This window comes from Oncorhynchus mykiss, chromosome 16, assembly GCF_013265735.2.
Source record: "Oncorhynchus mykiss isolate Arlee chromosome 16, USDA_OmykA_1.1, whole genome shotgun sequence".
In the NCBI taxonomy this organism is placed as follows: Eukaryota; Metazoa; Chordata; class Actinopteri; order Salmoniformes; family Salmonidae; genus Oncorhynchus; species Oncorhynchus mykiss.
The window spans coordinates 44,688,489-44,706,401 of NC_048580.1; the positions used below are offsets into that span (position 1 = coordinate 44,688,489).

The following is a 17,913-nucleotide window of genomic DNA, read 5'->3' on the forward strand; positions in this document are numbered from 1 at the left end:
ATGGAGACTGGAGAGAGGAGGGGAGGGATAGATGTAGAGTTTAGAGGAGGGGAGGGATGGATGTAGAGTTTAGAGAGGAGGGGAGGGATGGATGGAGACTGGAGAGAGGAGGGGAGGGATGGATGTAGAGTTTAGAGAGGAGGGGAGGGATGGATGTAGAGTTTAGAGAGGAGGGGAGGGATGGATGTAGAGTTTAGAGAGAAGGGTAGGGATGGATGGAGAGTTTAGAGAGGAGGGGAGGGATGGATGTAGAGTTTAGAGAGGAGGGGAGGGATGGATGGAGACTGGAGAGAGGAGGGGAGGGATGGGTGGAGACTGGAGAGAGGAGGGGACGGATGGATGAAGAGTTTAGAGAGGAGAGGAGGGATGGATGTAGAGTTTAGAGAGGAGGGGAGGGATGGATGTAGAGTTTAGAGAGAAGGGTAGGGATGGATGGAGAGTTTAGAGAGGAGGGGAGGGATGGATGGAGAGTTTAGAGAGGAGGGGGGGGGTGGATGGAGAGTTTAGAGAGGAGGGGAGGGATGGATGTAGAGTTTAGAGAGAAGGGGAGGGATGGATGTAGAGTTTAGAGAGGAGGGGAGGGATGGATGGAGAGTTTAGAGAGGAGGGGAGGGATGGATGTAGAGTTTAGAGAGGAGGAGAGGGATGGATGTAGAGTTTAGAGAGGAGGAGAGGGATGGATGTAGAGTTTAGAGATAAGGGGAGGGATGGATGGAGAGTTTAGAGAGGAGGGGAGGGGTGGATGTAGAGTTTAGAGAGGAGGGGAGGGATGGATGTAGAGTTTAGAGAGGAGGGGAGGGATGGATGGAGACTGGAGAGAGGAGGGGAGGGATAGATGTAGAGTTTAGAGAGGAGGGGAGGGATGGATGGAGACTGGAGAGGAGGGGAGGGATGGATGTAGAGTTTAGAGAGGAGGGGAGGGATGGATGGAGACTGGAGAGGAGGGGAGGGATGGATGGAGAGTTTAGAGAGGAGGGGAGGGATGGATGTAGAGTTTAGAGAGGAGGGGAGGGATGGATGTAGAGTTTAGAGAGGAGGGGAGGGATGGATGGAGACTGGAGAGAGGAGGGGAGGGATGGATGTAGAGTTTAGAGAGGAGGAGAGGGATGGATGTAGAGTTTAGAGATAAGGGGAGGGATGGATTGAGAGTTTAGAGAGGAGGGGAGGGGTGGATGTAGAGTTTAGAGAGGAGGGGAGGGATGGATGTAGAGTTTAGAGAGGAGGGGAGGGATGGATGGAGACTGGAGAGAGGAGGGGAGGGATAGATGTAGAGTTTAGAGAGGAGGGGAGGGATGGATGTAGAGTTTAGAGAGGAGGGGAGGGATGGATGGAGACTGGAGAGAGGAGGGGAGGGATGGATGTAGAGTTTAGAGAGGAGGGGAGGGATGGATGTAGAGTTTAGAGAGGAGGGGAGGGATGGATGTAGAGTTTAGAGAGAAGGGTAGGGATGGATGGAGAGTTTAGAGAGGAGGGGAGGGATGGATGTAGAGTTTAGAGAGGAGGGGAGGGATGGATGGAGACTGGAGAGAGGAGGGGAGGGATGGGTGGAGACTGGAGAGAGGAGGGGACGGATGGATGAAGAGTTTAGAGAGGAGAGGAGGGATGGATGTAGAGTTTAGAGAGGAGGGGAGGGATGGATGTAGAGTTTAGAGAGAAGGGTAGGGATGGATGGAGAGTTTAGAGAGGAGGGGAGGGATGGATGGAGAGTTTAGAGAGGAGGGGGGGGTGGATGGAGAGTTTAGAGAGGAGGGGAGGGATGGATGTAGAGTTTAGAGAGAAGGGGAGGGATGGATGTAGAGTTTAGAGAGGAGGGGAGGGATGGATGGAGAGTTTAGAGAGGAGGGGAGGGATGGATGTAGAGTTTAGAGAGGAGGAGAGGGATGGATGTAGAGTTTAGAGAGGAGGAGAGGGATGGATGTAGAGTTTAGAGATAAGGGGAGGGATGGATGGAGAGTTTAGAGAGGAGGGGAGGGGTGGATGTAGAGTTTAGAGAGGAGGGGAGGGATGGATGTAGAGTTTAGAGAGGAGGGGAGGGATGGATGGAGACTGGAGAGAGGAGGGGAGGGATAGATGTAGAGTTTAGAGAGGAGGGGAGGGATGGATGGAGACTGGAGAGGAGGGGAGGGATGGATGTAGAGTTTAGAGAGGAGGGGAGGGATGGATGGAGACTGGAGAGGAGGGGAGGGATGGAGAGTTTAGAGAGGAGGGGAGGGATGGATGTAGAGTTTAGAGAGGAGGGGAGGGATGGATGTAGAGTTTAGAGAGGAGGGGAGGGATGGATGGAGACTGGAGAGAGGAGGGGAGGGATGGATGTAGAGTTTAGAGAGGAGGAGAGGGATGGATGTAGAGTTTAGAGAGAAGGGGAGGGATGGATGGAGAGTTTAGAGAGGAGGGGAGGGATGGATGTAGAGTTTAGAGAGGAGGGGAGGGATGGATGGAGACTGGAGAGAGGATGGGAGGGATGGATGTAGAGTTTAGAGAGGAGGGGAGGGATGGATGGAGACTGGAGAGAGGAGGGGAGGGATGGATGTAGAGTTTAGAGAGGAGGGGAGGGATGGATGTAGAGTTTAGAGAGAAGGGTAGGGATGGATGGAGAGTTTAGAGAGGAGGGGAGGGATGGATGGAGACTGGAGAGGAGGGGAGGGATGGATGTAGAGTTTAGAGAGGAGGGGAGGGATGGATGGAGACTGGAGAGGAGGGGAGGGATGGAGAGTTTAGAGAGGAGGGGAGGGATGGATGTAGAGTTTAGAGAGGAGGGGAGGGATGGATGTAGAGTTTAGAGAGGAGGGGAGGGATGGATGGAGACTGGAGAGAGGAGGGGAGGGATGGATGTAGAGTTTAGAGAGGAGGAGAGGGATGGATGTAGAGTTTAGAGAGAAGGGGAGGGATGGATGGAGAGTTTAGAGAGGAGGGGAGGGATGGATGTAGAGTTTAGAGAGGAGGGGAGGGATGGATGGAGACTGGAGAGAGGATGGGAGGGATGGATGTAGAGTTTAGAGAGGAGGGGAGGGATGGATGGAGACTGGAGAGAGGAGGGGAGGGATGGATGTAGAGTTTAGAGAGGAGGGGAGGGATGGATGTAGAGTTTAGAGAGAAGGGTAGGGATGGATGGAGAGTTTAGAGAGGAGGGGAGGGATGGATGTAGAGTTCAGAGAGGAGGGGAGGGATGGATGGAGACTGGAGAGAGGAGGGGAGGGATGGGTGGAGACTGGAGAGAGGAGGGGACGGATGGATGAAGAGTTTAGAGAGGAGAGGAGGGATGGATGTAGAGTTTAGAGAGGAGGGGAGGGATGGATGTAGAGTTTAGAGAGAAGGGGAGGGATGGATGGAGAGTTGAGAGGAGGGGAGGGATGGATGAAGAGTTTAGAGAGGAGGGGAGGGATGGATGGAGACTGGAGAGAGGAGGGGAGGGATGGATGTAGAGTTTAGAGAGAAGGGGAGGGATGGATGGAGAGTTGAGAGGAGGGGAGGGATGGATGAAGAGTTTAGAGAGGAGGGGAGGGATGGATGGAGACTGGAGAGAGGAGGGGAGGGATGGATGTAGAGTTTAGAGAGGAGGGGAGGGATGGATGGAGACTGGAGAGAGGAGGGGAGGGATGGATGTAGAGTTTAGAGAGGAGGGGAGGGATGGATGGAGAGTTTAGAGAGGAGGAGAGGGATGGATGGAGACTGGAGAGAGGAGGGGAGGGATGGATGAAGAGTTTAGAGAGGAGGGGAGGGATGGATGGAGAGTTTAGAGAGGAGGGGAATGATGGATGGAGAGTTTAGAGAGAAGGTGAGGGATGGATGGAGACTGTAGAGAGGAGGGGAGGGATGGATGGAGACTGGAGAGAGGAGGGGAGGGATGGATGTAGAGTTTAGAGAGGAGGGGAGGGAGGATGGAGAGTTTAGAGAGGAGGGGAGGGATGGATGTAGAGTTTAGAGAGGAGGGGAGGGATGGATGGAGACTGGAGAGAGGAGGGGAGGGATGGATGTAGAGTTTAGAGAGAAGGGTAGGGATGGATGGAGAGTTTAGAGAGGAGGGGAGGGATGGATGGAGAGTTTAGAGAGGAGGGGGGGATGGATGGAGAGTTTAGAGAGGAGGGGAGGGATGGATGTAGAGTTTAGAGAGAAGGGGAGGGATGGATGTAGAGTTTAGAGAGGAGGGGAGGGATGGATGTAGAGTTTAGAGAGGAGGAGAGGGATGGATGGAGACTGGAGGGGAGGGATGGATGTAGAGTTTAGAGAGGAGGGGAGGGATGGATGGAGACTGGAGAGAGGAGGGGAGGGATGGATGTAGAGTTTAGAGAGGAGGGGAGGGATGGATGTAGAGTTTAGAGAGGAGGGGAGGGATGGATGTAGAGTTTAGAGAGAAGGGTAGGGATGGATGGAGAGTTTAGAGAGGAGGGGAAGGATGGATGTAGAGTTTAGAGAGGAGGAGAGGGATGGATGGAGACTGGAGAGGAGGGGAGGGATGGATGTAGAGTTTAGAGAGGAGGGGAGGGATGGATGGAGACTGGAGAGAGGAGGGGAGGGATGGATGTAGAGTTTAGAGAGGAGGGGAGGGATGGATGTAGAGTTTAGAGAGGAGGGGAGGGATGGATGTAGAGTTTAGAGAGAAGGGTAGGGATGGATGGAGAGTTTAGAGAGGAGGGGAGGGATGGATGTAGAGTTTAGAGAGGAGGGGAGGGATGGATGGAGACTGGAGAGAGGAGGGGAGGGATGGGTGGAGACTGGAGAGAGGAGGGGACGGATGGATGAAGAGTTTAGAGAGGAGAGGAGGGATGGATGTAGAGTTTAGAGAGGAGGGGAGGGATGGATGTAGAGTTTAGAGAGAAGGGTAGGGATGGATGGAGAGTTTAGAGAGGAGGGGAGGGATGGATGGAGAGTTTAGAGAGGAGGGGGGGGGATGGATGGAGAGTTTAGAGAGGAGGGGAGGGATGGATGTAGAGTTTAGAGAGAAGGGGAGGGATGGATGTAGAGTTTAGAGAGGAGGAGAGGGATCGATGTAGAGTTTAGAGATAAGGGGAGGGATGGATGGAGAGTTTAGAGAGGAGGGGAGGGGTGGATGTAGAGTTTAGAGAGGAGGGGAGGGATGGATGTAGAGTTTAGAGAGGAGGGGAGGGATGGATGGAGACTGGAGAGAGGAGGGGAGGGATAGATGTAGAGTTTAGAGAGGAGGGGAGGGATGGATGTAGAGTTTAGAGAGGAGGGGAGGGATGGATGGAGACTGGAGAGAGGAGGGGAGGGATGGATGTAGAGTTTAGAGAGGAGGGGAGGGATGGATGTAGAGTTTAGAGAGGAGGGGAGGGATGGATGTAGAGTTTAGAGAGAAGGGTAGGGATGGATGGAGAGTTTAGAGAGGAGGGGAGGGATGGATGTAGAGTTTAGAGAGGAGGGGAGGGATGGATGGAGACTGGAGAGAGGAGGGGAGGGATGGGTGGAGACTGGAGAGAGGAGGGGACGGATGGATGAAGAGTTTAGAGAGGAGAGGAGGGATGGATGTAGAGTTTAGAGAGGAGGGGAGGGATGGATGTAGAGTTTAGAGAGAAGGGTAGGGATGGATGGAGAGTTTAGAGAGGAGGGGAGGGATGGATGGAGAGTTTAGAGAGGAGGGGGGGGGTGGATGGAGAGTTTAGAGAGGAGGGGAGGGATGGATGTAGAGTTTAGAGAGAAGGGGAGGGATGGATGTAGAGTTTAGAGAGGAGGGGAGGGATGGATGGAGAGTTTAGAGAGGAGGGGAGGGATGGATGTAGAGTTTAGAGAGGAGGAGAGGGATGGATGTAGAGTTTAGAGAGGAGGAGAGGGATGGATGTAGAGTTTAGAGATAAGGGGAGGGATGGATGGAGAGTTTAGAGAGGAGGGGAGGGGTGGATGTAGAGTTTAGAGAGGAGGGGAGGGATGGATGTAGAGTTTAGAGAGGAGGGGAGGGATGGATGGAGACTGGAGAGAGGAGGGGAGGGATAGATGTAGAGTTTGGAGAGGAGGGGAGGGATGGATGGAGACTGGAGAGGAGGGGAGGGATGGATGTAGAGTTTAGAGAGGAGGGGAGGGATGGATGGAGACTGGAGAGGAGGGGAGGGATGGATGGAGAGTTTAGAGAGGAGGGGAGGGATGGATGTAGAGTTTAGAGAGGAGGGGAGGGATGGATGTAGAGTTTAGAGAGGAGGGGAGGGATGGATGGAGACTGGAGAGAGGAGGGGAGGGATGGATGTAGAGTTTAGAGAGGAGGAGAGGGATGGATGTAGAGTTTAGAGATAAGGGGAGGGATGGATTGAGAGTTTAGAGAGGAGGGGAGGGGTGGATGTAGAGTTTAGAGAGGAGGGGAGGGATGGATGTAGAGTTTAGAGAGGAGGGGAGGGATGGATGGAGACTGGAGAGAGGAGGGGAGGGATAGATGTAGAGTTTAGAGAGGAGGGGAGGGATGGATGTAGAGTTTAGAGAGGAGGGGAGGGATGGATGGAGACTGGAGAGAGGAGGGGAGGGATGGATGTAGAGTTTAGAGAGGAGGGGAGGGATGGATGTAGAGTTTAGAGAGGAGGGGAGGGATGGATGTAGAGTTTAGAGAGAAGGGTAGGGATGGATGGAGAGTTTAGAGAGGAGGGGAGGGATGGATGTAGAGTTTAGAGAGGAGGGGAGGGATGGATGGAGACTGGAGAGAGGAGGGGAGGGATGGGTGGAGACTGGAGAGAGGAGGGGACGGATGGATGAAGAGTTTAGAGAGGAGAGGAGGGATGGATGTAGAGTTTAGAGAGGAGGGGAGGGATGGATGTAGAGTTTAGAGAGAAGGGTAGGGATGGATGGAGAGTTTAGAGAGGAGGGGAGGGATGGATGGAGAGTTTAGAGAGGAGGGGGGGGTGGATGGAGAGTTTAGAGAGGAGGGGAGGGATGGATGTAGAGTTTAGAGAGAAGGGGAGGGATGGATGTAGAGTTTAGAGAGGAGGGGAGGGATGGATGGAGAGTTTAGAGAGGAGGGGAGGGATGGATGTAGAGTTTAGAGAGGAGGAGAGGGATGGATGTAGAGTTTAGAGAGGAGGAGAGGGATGGATGTAGAGTTTAGAGATAAGGGGAGGGATGGATGGAGAGTTTAGAGAGGAGGGGAGGGGTGGATGTAGAGTTTAGAGAGGAGGGGAGGGATGGATGTAGAGTTTAGAGAGGAGGGGAGGGATGGATGGAGACTGGAGAGAGGAGGGGAGGGATAGATGTAGAGTTTAGAGAGGAGGGGAGGGATGGATGGAGACTGGAGAGGAGGGGAGGGATGGATGTAGAGTTTAGAGAGGAGGGGAGGGATGGATGGAGACTGGAGAGGAGGGGAGGGATGGAGAGTTTAGAGAGGAGGGGAGGGATGGATGTAGAGTTTAGAGAGGAGGGGAGGGATGGATGTAGAGTTTAGAGAGGAGGGGAGGGATGGATGGAGACTGGAGAGAGGAGGGGAGGGATGGATGTAGAGTTTAGAGAGGAGGAGAGGGATGGATGTAGAGTTTAGAGAGAAGGGGAGGGATGGATGGAGAGTTTAGAGAGGAGGGGAGGGATGGATGTAGAGTTTAGAGAGGAGGGGAGGGATGGATGGAGACTGGAGAGAGGATGGGAGGGATGGATGTAGAGTTTAGAGAGGAGGGGAGGGATGGATGGAGACTGGAGAGAGGAGGGGAGGGATGGATGTAGAGTTTAGAGAGGAGGGGAGGGATGGATGTAGAGTTTAGAGAGAAGGGTAGGGATGGATGGAGAGTTTAGAGAGGAGGGGAGGGATGGATGTAGAGTTCAGAGAGGAGGGGAGGGATGGATGGAGACTGGAGAGAGGAGGGGAGGGATGGGTGGAGACTGGAGAGAGGAGGGGACGGATGGATGAAGAGTTTAGAGAGGAGAGGAGGGATGGATGTAGAGTTTAGAGAGGAGGGGAGGGATGGATGTAGAGTTTAGAGAGAAGGGGAGGGATGGATGGAGAGTTGAGAGGAGGGGAGGGATGGATGAAGAGTTTAGAGAGGAGGGGAGGGATGGATGGAGACTGGAGAGAGGAGGGGAGGGATGGATGTAGAGTTTAGAGAGAAGGGGAGGGATGGATGGAGAGTTGAGAGGAGGGGAGGGATGGATGAAGAGTTTAGAGAGGAGGGGAGGGATGGATGGAGACTGGAGAGAGGAGGGGAGGGATGGATGTAGAGTTTAGAGAGGAGGGGAGGGATGGATGGAGACTGGAGAGAGGAGGGGAGGGATGGATGTAGAGTTTAGAGAGGAGGGGAGGGATGGATGGAGAGTTTAGAGAGGAGGAGAGGGATGGATGGAGACTGGAGAGAGGAGGGGAGGGATGGATGAAGAGTTTAGAGAGGAGGGGAGGGATGGATGGAGAGTTTAGAGAGGAGGGGAATGATGGATGGAGAGTTTAGAGAGGAGGTGAGGGATGGATGGAGACTGTAGAGAGGAGGGGAGGGATGGATGGAGACTGGAGAGAGGAGGGGAGGGATGGATGTAGAGTTTAGAGAGGAGGGGAGGGAGGATGGAGAGTTTAGAGAGGAGGGGAGGGATGGCTGTAGAGTTTAGAGAGGAGGGGAGGGATGGATGGAGAGTTTAGAGAGGAGGAGAGGGATGGATGTAGAGTTTAGAGAGGAGGAGAGGGATGTATGGAGAGTTTATAGAGGAGGAGAGGGATGGATGTAGAGTTTAGAGAGGAGGAGAGGGATGGATGGAGAGTTTAGAGAGGAGGAGAGGGATGGATGTAGAGTTTAGAGAGGAGGAGAGGGATGGATGTAGAGTTTAGAGAGGAGGAGAGGCGTGGATGTAGAGTTTAGAGAGGAGGAGAGGGATGGATGTAGAGTTTAGAGAGGAGGAGAGGGATGGTGCAGAAGACTGGAAGACGGTGAAGAGAGACAGAGGAGGAAAGCCTGTCTTATTAACCACGCCTTTAGCTTGAGGTAGAGAGAGGGAGCAAGATGTATCTATAGTGGAGTCTCACCATCTATTCCTTCTATGCATCTGCTCATCACATCAGTCTATCTGAGTGTTCATTGTATGTCTCTTGGGGTGAGGTCTTTTATACAGTTTCCTAGTAGGACAATACTCTAAAGAGAAAGGTCTGATTGCATAAGGACTGTAAGTGCTGTGCTGCTTTATAGACCTAGTGAAGAGTAGGGCGCTCTCTCTCTCTCTCTCTCTCTCTGATCAGCTCAAATTGCTGTTGATCGCTTCCACTTCTGACAGTCTGTCTCTGTCCCAAATGCAACCCTATCCCCCTATGTAAACACACTACGTTTGACCAGTGCCATTGGGCTCTGGTTGAAAGTAGTGCACCATGTAGGGAATAGGGTGCCATTTGGGACATAACCTCTATCTATCTCATGATGACATCACATCAGCCAGGCAGACTTCTTAATGGGGGTAAAATGTGGCATGTGAAATTCTCTTGGAGGAAATGGGAGGGTGGGTCTGTGAGGGGAAAAATACACCTTTTAGCTTTAATCAGGGACAATGATTAATGTTTCAATTGTGAACCAGTGACAGGTACAGAGCGTGTCAAAGAAAAGTGTCTCCCTTTCTGTGCCTTCTCCTTTGTGAAGAATCGTGTGCAGGTTACGAGAGGGAAGGATGGAAGAAGGGAGACGAGAGAGGCAATTTAGTGGAAGGCAAGTGACACTTCGAAGGCTGACATGACAGGCCCTTTCTCGGCTGGGCCCTGATTGCACGGCTTTCTGCCTTTCCCCCCGCGACAAATACGAAAGGAAGGGATGAAGAGATACGTAATTGTAACCTCAGCAGTTAACAAAAATTCACATGGCGGCTTCTTCCCTTCCCCTCTTCTGGAGCGAGGGAATCAAAGAGGAGCTCGGTAGGTGTGTAAGTGTGTGTGTGTGGGGGGGGGGGGGGGGGGGGTGAGACTGCACTTTAAAGGAGAAAGCCGCAGAGCTCTCAAAGCTTTCTGCCTGCTCCTGACTGACGCACCAGACAGCACCCACACACAAGTCAAATCCTATTTCAGCTCAGAGGTTTCCAAGAATTCTTTCTGATCTGACCCAGTTCTCTCTTTGTGTGAATAAAGCAGCGAGACTGTCTGTCGTCAGACCCAAAATGGCTGTGTTTCTTTGTATAAAAGGGTCTGATGGGGTAACTGTGTCCGTACATGGACACATGTACTAGAACAAAGGACTAGGTTACAGTTTTGATGTAGGCTACTGGAGCAATCATGAAGAAACCTCAGGACCCCTCAGAACCACTTTAGTGCAGAACAGTCTGTCCTGCTGGGGGGGGGGGGGGGGGGGGTTGTGAATGCAGAAGGTAAAGAGACACTACCTTGGAGAAAATCTGTTCAAATGTTCTCTAAAAAGATTCTCTGAGACGCACAGAGCAGTGTTCTGGTGAAGTGGTATATCAGTCACGTAGAGGCCGTTTCAGTCAAAGAAGAAAACTTCAGGGCACGGTCATAGAGTGTGTGTGCCTGCCCGTGTGTGAGTGAGTGCAGTAGGCATCTGACTACAGTGTGTGTGTACGTATACAATATGTCTTTATGATTGACAGTATTTCCTGGCATGAAGCACTTGTTCCGCACTACCTCTCCCCCCCCCCACCCCTTTGCCCTCCCCAACCTTCACCCCTACCCACCGACCGTAGCGGTGGAAAAATCCCTTAATTAAACATGGACCCCCAGGAATGGAGAGTAAATGCAATTTGTAACGATTCCCCCGTCCCGCCCGCCTGCCCCTGATTATACAGAGAAGGGCCCTTTATGCTGACCAAAGTCTTCTGACAGCACTTCATCTTCTAATGGAAGCCATTAGGAACGGACCAGCCCCCCCCGGTCTCCCCCCAGCCTTCCAAGCCCTCCATCCTGCTTAGCCCCTCCACCCCACTAAGTTCCAACCTTTCAGCCCCCCAACCCCTCCAACACCCCCCCCACACTCAAGATTCCAGAAAACTCCCTGTGTGAGACTTAACATTCAGGCTGAATCCTCTGAATAGACAACACGTCTAAGTGGGGTAGAGCAGGTTAGCGTACAGTAGAGCCGGACTGTGTATAGCTGAGGCCCTGACTGACTGGCCATGGTGACGGGAGCCTGGCAGTGACAAAACGGTCTAATTAAATACTGCATGTGAACCACTCTCCAACTACTCCCTTATTTAAGGAGGCTAGTTAGAGTTAAGGGAGATGTGAGACATGGGTCATGGGGAGGTTGTAGGAAGTAGTGGAAGTTGGGAGTTAGCAGGACAAGACTTTATATTCCCAACATCGTCGAGACCAAGAGAGTGTGTTGTACTACTCATCCCCAGCATCGTCTGGCCTAGTGTATGTGTGTGTGTGTGCGTGTTACTACTCACGTTAACAGACTCGCGGCCGCCGTACTTGACGCGCATCCTGGGCTCCTGCACAACATCCAGGTGAGTTCCTGTCACCATCAGAGGAGTGTGGCCGCTGTTTCACACACACACGCACGCACACACGCACGCACGCACACACGCACACACACACACACACAAAGAGAGAGAGAGAGAGAGAAGTTTTACAAACAAACACACCAGCCAACAACAAGACCTTCTCTGCAAAACTTCCTTCCCTGCACAACCTCAGATAAATAAAAAATCTTCAAACTAACTTGTTCTTTGACAAGGCGTTTTCAGAAGATAATAGGGCTTTTGAGGTAAATAAATGATTAAAGATGCTTTTAACTGACTTCACTAGAACTGTAATCAAACACAGCGGCGTTGCTCGTCTTTCAACCACCGAAGGCTTTTAGCTAGCCGTGGTCGCTAGTTAGTATGCAGCGGTCGTAGGTACGTTGCTCGTCTTTCAACCACCGAAGGCTTTTAGCTAGCCGTGGTCGCTAGTTAGTATGCAGCGGTCATAGGTACGTTGCTCGTCTTTCAACCACCGAAGGCTTTTAGCTAGCCGTGGTCGCTAGTTAGTATGCAGCGGTCGTAGGTACGTGGCTCGAACAGATAATAGACAACACACAAAAAAGCCTGTGCTGACCTAAACAACACAGACGGTCAGGACAGGTGCAGGGGTCTTCTCTCTACTGGTAGGACTGTTATCGTGATCGGGACTGTTACTGCGGCTGAGCTGAAGCACTGGGGGTTATATTCGTGACCAGGCTAGCCAGGGCTGCTGGGAGCACTAGATGAGCATCACCTAGACAGAAAGTCAAAGAGTCACCAGAATCTTTGTGTGCGTGGTGCTGCTGCAGTTTCATCACCTACAGTCTAGCGGATCTCAGTGGTAAAACAAGAGTTCATCTGAGGTCCACAGAACAAAACGCCCAATGAGCACGCAGCCCCTAACCGATCCATCCAATCAGGAATACAAGGAGGAGTGAAGCTAGGGTGTAACAGGGTGTGGGCCAGGTAAAACATACTTGTGTGTTGTCTAATGCATAAAGCGCTTCTATCTCCTCCCTTCCTGTTGATCTCAGCCACGCATTCCTGGGTTGTGTTTATGTGGACTGCACCCTGGCAGCCCGTTTGATCCCCAGGCCTGAGAGAAGGCATGGGGTGCGGCTCACGCTTCAGAAAAGACAGAATAGGTTTTGACGAAACAATGCGGTGCCCCTCCCCTCTTCTCCCGGTCTCTCAGCGGAGAGAGTGATGGAAGACACGCTGCTCTGTCTTCTCTTCCGGACTCAACTCCATCTCGGCGGCCATCTGCTCCACACTCACGCCTCTGCCACATGTTCGCAGTCTCTCTCTCTCTCTCACTCTCACTTAGCCCTCATCATCCCTCTCTTTAATTACAAATCCTGTCTGCCTGGGAGATGCTGCAGCGAAGCGATCCCTACCACCGGCACGTTTGGTCTTTTGTCTTGACTACAGCTCTGCACTATCTAACACTGACTCACCCAAGCCAACTCCTGCTGTTAACTAGCAGTGCTGGTGGGGTTAGTTTGATGGTGGCTTCTATGAAGGACTAGGGAGAAGAGAGGGTCCAGTTCCTGATGCTGATATCGAGGAGCGTCGGTGTTGACGTTACCTGGCGATGCTCCACTCTGGCTCGATGCGCTGGACGGTGGGGTCCTCGATGTAGTCGAAACTCAGACTCTCCTTGACCTGGGCCCGGTCCACGCTCACGCTGATCTGCACCGAACCCACCCCAGTCAGGGAGGGGGCCGAGTAACACACGATCTCCGTCATGGTCCTCCTGCACACACACACACCCACACACACATCCGCCAACATACAGTCAATGTCTGCATCTCCTCTTCACCTTTCTCTATCCCTCTCTATGGATCCTTGCCCTACCTGTCCACCCCCCTGAAACTAGCCCTGTTCATTAGCCCCCCCCACCCCCCACCCTTCTCTCCTCTCTCGCCACGGTCAGAATCACAGTGGAGAACAATTAGCCCGGATCTCATTAGAGCTGCCATGACTTCTCATTCTTACAGCGTTACAATGAGACCTACGCCCTTCCCTTCCGCTGCACTGCTTTAAATAGATAGTCGAAAAGAGAGGGAGAGGGGGAGAGAGAGGAGAGGGAGGGGTGGAGAGAGAGAGGGGTAGGGAGAAAGATGGAGAGCATGAAGGAGACAGGTAGGGCGGGAGAGAAAGCTAGATATACAGAAAGACAGAGAGTGAGAGAGAGAAAAAGAGAGAGAGAAAGAAAGAGAGAGAGAGAGCGAGAGAGAAAGAGAGATGAAAACAAAGCAAGAGAGAGCAGATTAAATAAAAACAGTAAAGGTAACTGAAAAGGGGACAACTCCCAGGCAGGGGAGCATAAGGTTGTCTGGAGGCTATTATTAGAGAGGTTTGATGCAGTGGGTCATCAAAACCTTATTAAGAATTGCAGACGTTTCTGACTGGAAGAGAAGGAGAGATGCCCCTAGGGGGCTCTCACTTAGATGAAAAAGAGAGAGAGAGAGACCACTGGGTAACAGCACAATTTACATATATTTATTATGACGGAAGTTTTGAAAACATTACAAATGGAATTTCTTTCTTCTAACTTCTCTGTCTTCCACGGGAGGAGAGATCAGGAAGAGACTCATACAGGATGTAATAAACTACCACAAATGAACTAGTCAGTGTAAGGAGGAGAGGGGGTGAGATGAGTCTCTCACTTACCCGTAGAACTCGCAGGTCTGGTTTCCAAAGAGGACGGTGACACTGCTGCCAGCGCCCAGGTTCTCCCCCGTGATGGTCACCTTGGTGCCCCCAGACTCAGGCCCTCTGCTGGGGGACAGGCCCTGCACTGATGGCATCTAGAGGTGGAATGGAGACCGGAGGGGCAGTTATTTATTTTCCTTCCTCTAGGACTGTAATGCACTCAGCTATCATACACCTCCTCCTCATCTCCTCCCTCTAACAGTACCGTCTACTCTATACTGAGCCACAGCAGAAAATCCGTGGCATGCCCACTCTCTGCACTGCGACCCCATCCTGTGTTGTGTTGCTGTGTTCTGCATTGCTGAGTTCTATACCACTGGGCCTTTTAAAAAGGCAGTCTGGAAATAACTAGTGTCGCCCTGCCTGTCATCAGAAAGCACACAGACAGACAGACAGACAGGCAGACAGACAGGCAGGCAGACAGACAGACAGACAGACAGACAGACAGACAGACAGGCAGGCAGACAGGCAGGCAGACAGACAGACAGACAGACAGGCAGGTAGGCAGACAGACAGGCAGGCAGGCAGGTAGGCAGACAGACAGACAGGTAGGCAGACATACAGACAGACAGACAGGCAGACAGACAGACAGGCAGGCAGGCAGGCAGGCAGGCAGGCAGGCAGGCAGACGAAGAAACATCAACGCAGCAAGGCTGGAATCCTGAGAGACACTGACAAGAGTCAGACTGCTCCTCAGTGCCACAGACACACTTAGAGGGACACACACACACACACACACACGCAGAGGGTGTTCGGTTGTCGACTAAATAGAAGAGAGTTTTGTTGTGTGTCATTTTCTTTACCGGGGCTGTGATATTAGGGAATTGCAGGTAAAGTACTGTGGTACCCAGGCACAGCGCTGTGATGATGTCGCAACTCCCTGAGCAGTAACATGAATTATGGGTGTCAAAAGTGTCAGTGAAGACACACAAACATCACACACGGTTCCTCACTCCGTGCTGTGCTAGTCGGGGGATAGGCTAAAGCGGTACTCTGAAAACACTTCTGGTAATTACTAGCGGCTGTTAATTGTTAAGGGGTGGCTAATTGGGAGTGTGTGAAAGGGAGCGTTGATTATCAGTTAGCTGCAGGCTAGCTTTAGTACGGGTGAGATACAGGTGTGGACGAAGGCAAGTGTGGAGGTGTTCATTCAGGTATCCTCCTCGGGTTTACTACTGCACGACAACAGCTACTGTTGACAACACCTATTGTCTATTTAATCACTGCTGATTCCCTGGGCACCTCTGTGGTAATGACTGTGCTATTATGTATTTCAACATAACATACTTCAAGAAAAGGCTTCATCATTTCAGGTCATTGGTAGGCCTTTTATACCTTATTCTCTGGCTTACAAGACAACAACGGCGGGCGGCATGGAAGAAAGCTTGAGGAACACTTCTCTTCCTCATTCTGAAACCTTTTCACAGTCTCCAGCCAATCGTGTAGAGTTATTGTTTTTTTTTGCCAAGTTTCTTACTTTTTCATGACTATTTTGTACTAAAATACTTATATAATAGTCATGATAACAGTCTTACCACAAAAGCGTAGAGCTGGGCAGAGCGAGTCTTGAGGTCAGGTCTGCACTCCCCAACACACAGCTGGACCGGGCCAGGCTTGCTGTCTGCTGGTGCTGCGTCCATCTCACACACTATCCTGGAAGAGAACACCACACACACCGTCAGACACACCATCCAGCAACGAGGAGACGAAACACAGTCCGACACTCAGCCAGACATCTAAAAACAGTGCTCCACAAACAAGGAGCGCACGATCACAACGCTCTCTAGCACGTCTATTCAGCATTTGTACAATACAGCTCAATGTCACGGAGTACAGTATTCAACACAAAGCACATACTGTACATAACAATGTGCTTTGTCATCCATTCCCATAGAGACAGTAGTGTTCTCAGCCAGTCCCTGTTCAGACTTCACCAGGTAGACTCTCATATATATGTTGGACTGGGAGGAAAAGTTACAAGGGTCATTATGGGCCTCTACGTTATCGATCTCATCTCGTGATGTCATCTTCTCTCTGGCTCTCTGATTGGTTTACGTGACACATCCAAGGCAGGCCGTTTAGAAAGGCATTGCACTGTACTTGCGCACGTGACATTAAAAAACTGGACACCTCGCCGCGTACAGCTCCACCAGCTCCACCAGTCGCCATACCACTCATAGCAGTAGCCCTATAACTTCCTGGTGAGTGGAGGGGCCTAGACATCATAAATAGCCTTCCACAGACAAGCCCCCTGCTGTGCTGATCAAGCTCCAGCGTCGCCGTAGCAACGTCAAATATAAATCACAGTCAGAAACCCGGCCGACACCCCACGGCGGATCAATGCAGCTTCATCATAAGGCGTGATCAGGTGTCTCCCTCCGCCGGCAGGTGGCCAGATCAAATGACATAATAAAACCAGGAGGCCTATCGATCGACGCTTGTGGAAAGTAATAAAGAACAGGAATCAATCATGGTGTTGAGGGAGATGAAGAGAGACGGCGCGAGAGAGAGCCAGAGAGAAAGAGAAAATGAGAAAGAGAGATGGAGAGTAGGGTGGCCACATCATTGTTTCTCTAGCGCTTATCTCCTGAATCACAATTAATGAGGCCAAGAGAGCTCCTGGTTGGGCTGAGAGGAAGAGATTTACTCCCAGGCAGGGACCAGTGTTTCTCCTATATGCAATCGTGGCCGCCACTTCAAAACATAAATAATAATAATATACTATATAATATATCTATAAATGTATTTTTTTTTAAATGGGGTGGTAAAACGTTTTCACAGTAAACTTAAACTTTCATCACGCACACCTGTCCCCCGTTCCCACTGATTAGTACTTGTATAAGTGTTCCCTTTGGTTTCCATTGGGCTGTCAATTATTGTTCCAATGCGTGTGAGTTTGTGCGCGTGTGTACCTGTGCTGTGTGTTTTGGCTTTCGTGCCGTTGTGGATGGCGCAGATGATTACGGGTCTCGTCCCGTGTGTTGATCACTGTGCGCGTGCGTACCTGTGCTGTGTGTTTTGGCTTTCGTGCCGTTGTGGATAGCGCAGATGATTACGGGTCTCGTCCCGTGTGTTGATCACTGTGCGCGTGTGTACCTGTGCTGTGTGTTTTGGCTTTCGTGCCGTTGTGGATGGCGCAGGTGATTACGGGTCTCGTCCCGTGTGTTGATCACTGTGCGCGTGCGTACCTGTGCTGTGTGTTTTGGCTTTCGTGCCGTTGTGGATAGCGCAGATGATTACGGGTCTCGTCCCGTGTGTTGATCACTGTGCGCGTGTGTACCTGTGCTGTGTGTTTTGGCTTTCGTGCCGTTGTGGATGGCGCAGGTGATTACGGGTCTCGTCCCGTGTGTTGATCACTGTGCGCGTGCGTACCTGTGCTGTGTGTTTTGGCTTTCGTGCCGTTGTGGATAGCGCAGATGATTACGGGTCTCGTCCCGTGTGTTGATCACTGTGCGCGTGTGTACCTGTGCTGTGTGTTTTGGCTTTCGTGCCGTTGTGGATAGCGCAGATGATTACGGGTCTCGTCCCGTGTGTTGATCACTGTGCGCGTGTGTACCTGTGCTGTGTGTTTTGGCTTTCGTGCCGTTGTGGATAGCGCAGATGATTACGGGTCTCGTCCCGTGTGTTGATCACTGTGCGCGTGTGTACCTGTGCTGTGTGTTTTGGCTTTCGTGCCGTTGTGGATAGCGCAGATGATTACGGGTCTCGTCCCGTGTGTTGATCACTGTGCGCGTGCGTACCTGTGCTGTGTGTTTTGGCTTTCGTGCCGTTGTGGATAGCGCAGATGATTACGGGTCTCGTCCCGTGTGTTGATCACTGTGCGCGTGCGTACCTGTGCTGTGTGTTTTGGCTTTCGTG

General features: G+C 51.7%; 1 protein-coding gene across 1 annotated transcript in view; it reads right to left on the bottom strand.

Annotated features, from left to right (window-relative positions):
• The window catches only part of plxna2 (plexin A2), a 342,953-nt gene that overhangs the window by 66,750 nt on the left and 258,290 nt on the right, over window positions 1-17,913 (bottom strand). Inside the window, exons 14-17 of the mRNA XM_036947019.1 lie at window positions 15,591-15,708; window positions 14,014-14,150; window positions 12,926-13,093; window positions 11,281-11,374 (exon numbers count right to left, since the gene is read on the bottom strand). Of these exons, the coding sequence (XP_036802914.1) occupies window positions 11,281-11,374; window positions 12,926-13,093; window positions 14,014-14,150; window positions 15,591-15,708 (517 nt within the window). The remainder of the gene's footprint in view (window positions 1-11,280; window positions 11,375-12,925; window positions 13,094-14,013; window positions 14,151-15,590; window positions 15,709-17,913) is intronic.